This window comes from Stegodyphus dumicola, chromosome 8, assembly GCF_044657685.1.
Source record: "Stegodyphus dumicola isolate Sdum_Otavi_A_Nest chromosome 8, ASM4465768v1".
Lineage (NCBI taxonomy): Eukaryota > Metazoa > Arthropoda > Arachnida > Araneae > Eresidae > Stegodyphus > Stegodyphus dumicola.
The window spans coordinates 45885910-45887307 of NC_140775.1; the positions used below are offsets into that span (position 1 = coordinate 45885910).

The 1398-nt window shown below is 49.6% G+C and overlaps 1 protein-coding gene across 1 annotated transcript; it reads right to left on the reverse strand.

The window, feature by feature from the left end:
* Positions 1–677: 677 nt before the first annotated feature.
* On the reverse strand, positions 678–1070 carry LOC146995800 (protein GVQW3-like). Its single transcript, XM_085822986.1, has one exon. It carries the CDS (start codon positions 1068–1070, stop codon positions 678–680), a length of 393 nt encoding a protein of 130 aa, XP_085679112.1.
* Positions 1071–1398: the final 328 nt, after the last annotated feature.

Sequence of the window (1398 nt, forward strand, 5' to 3'; positions counted from 1 at the left end):
GAAAATCAAAGTAATGTTAACGCATAATTATTAATGTCATATTACATACAAGGGGTGATCAAAGGAAAAGGTACGAAACGACACGGTGGGTACAAATGTAGACTTTATTCAAAATATATACCATAGGTCTGAGCACAACGATCCCACAGATGAGCAAGCCGCAGGATTCCTTGTTCCCTGAATTCCTGTGGCCGTGACGAGACCCAGTCCTTCACAGCGTCTTTGAGTACGTCGTCCGAGTTGAAGCGCTTCCTTTTCAGGTGTTTCTTCAGTGGACCAAAAACATGGAAATCGTAGGGCGACACGTCCGGACCGTAGGGCGGATGGTGCACGTTTCCCACTTGAACTTGGCCAGTTCCATGAGTGTGACTCTGGAGCCGTGTCGGCGCGCGTTATCATGGAGCAAAACCACACCCTCCGTGAGCAACCCCGGTCTTTTCTTCTTGATGGACCTGCGTAGGCGTCGAAGTGTCTCACAGTACACATCGGAGTTAATGGTTTTTCTGCGCTGGAGGAATTCCACAATTAGCGGACCTTGAACGTCGAAAACGACGGTGAGCAACACCTTGCCTGCTCACGGCGCGGCTTTGAGCTTTCTAGGGGGAGGTGACGACGCATGCTTCCACTGCATGTTGTTCTGCTTTGTCTCTGGCTCGTAGTGATAGCACCAGGTCTCATCACCTGTGACGATCCGCTCCATGAAAGCGGGGTCTTCCTGATACCAAAACAGATGTTGCAATGCTAGCCCCATACGCAGGTTCCTTTTGCTGGTCGGTGAGCTGCTTCGGAACCCTAGCGGCACACACCTTCCGATATCGCAACCTGTCGTGAACAATTGTCCACACGGTTCCATAGCTGGCATCCACCTTCACCGCCAACATTCGCAATGTGACACGCCGATCATTTCTCACTAAATCATTCAACTTGTCGATCAGATCGCTCGTGATGACAGTGTTTGCCTGGCCTGTTCTCGGGTCATCACCCACAATCTCACGGCCTGCACGAAAACGGGCACTCCATTTTCTGACAGACTTGTCAGAGACACATTTCTCCCCGTAAACTGTCACCATCCGGCGATGAGTAACTGCCGATTTCTCACCTTCCGCTGTCAGAAATTCTCACCTGTCAGAAATTTGATAATACCTCACTGCTCCTCAGTCGTCGAATTTTGCAACGCGAACGCCATCCTATCCTCATACGGACTGCCGCATCATTTGGACTGCCTTTGGATAAGAGCCTCTGCTCTTTCCTGCGCATGCTCCGATCCCAGTCAGAGACTCCAATCACATCCCGATATGTCTCGTTACGTTCACCCATAGCGGAATATGCAAGTATTTAACTGTTACGTTTTTACGTCGATTCGTACCTTTTCATTTGATCACCCCTTGTATATTTATA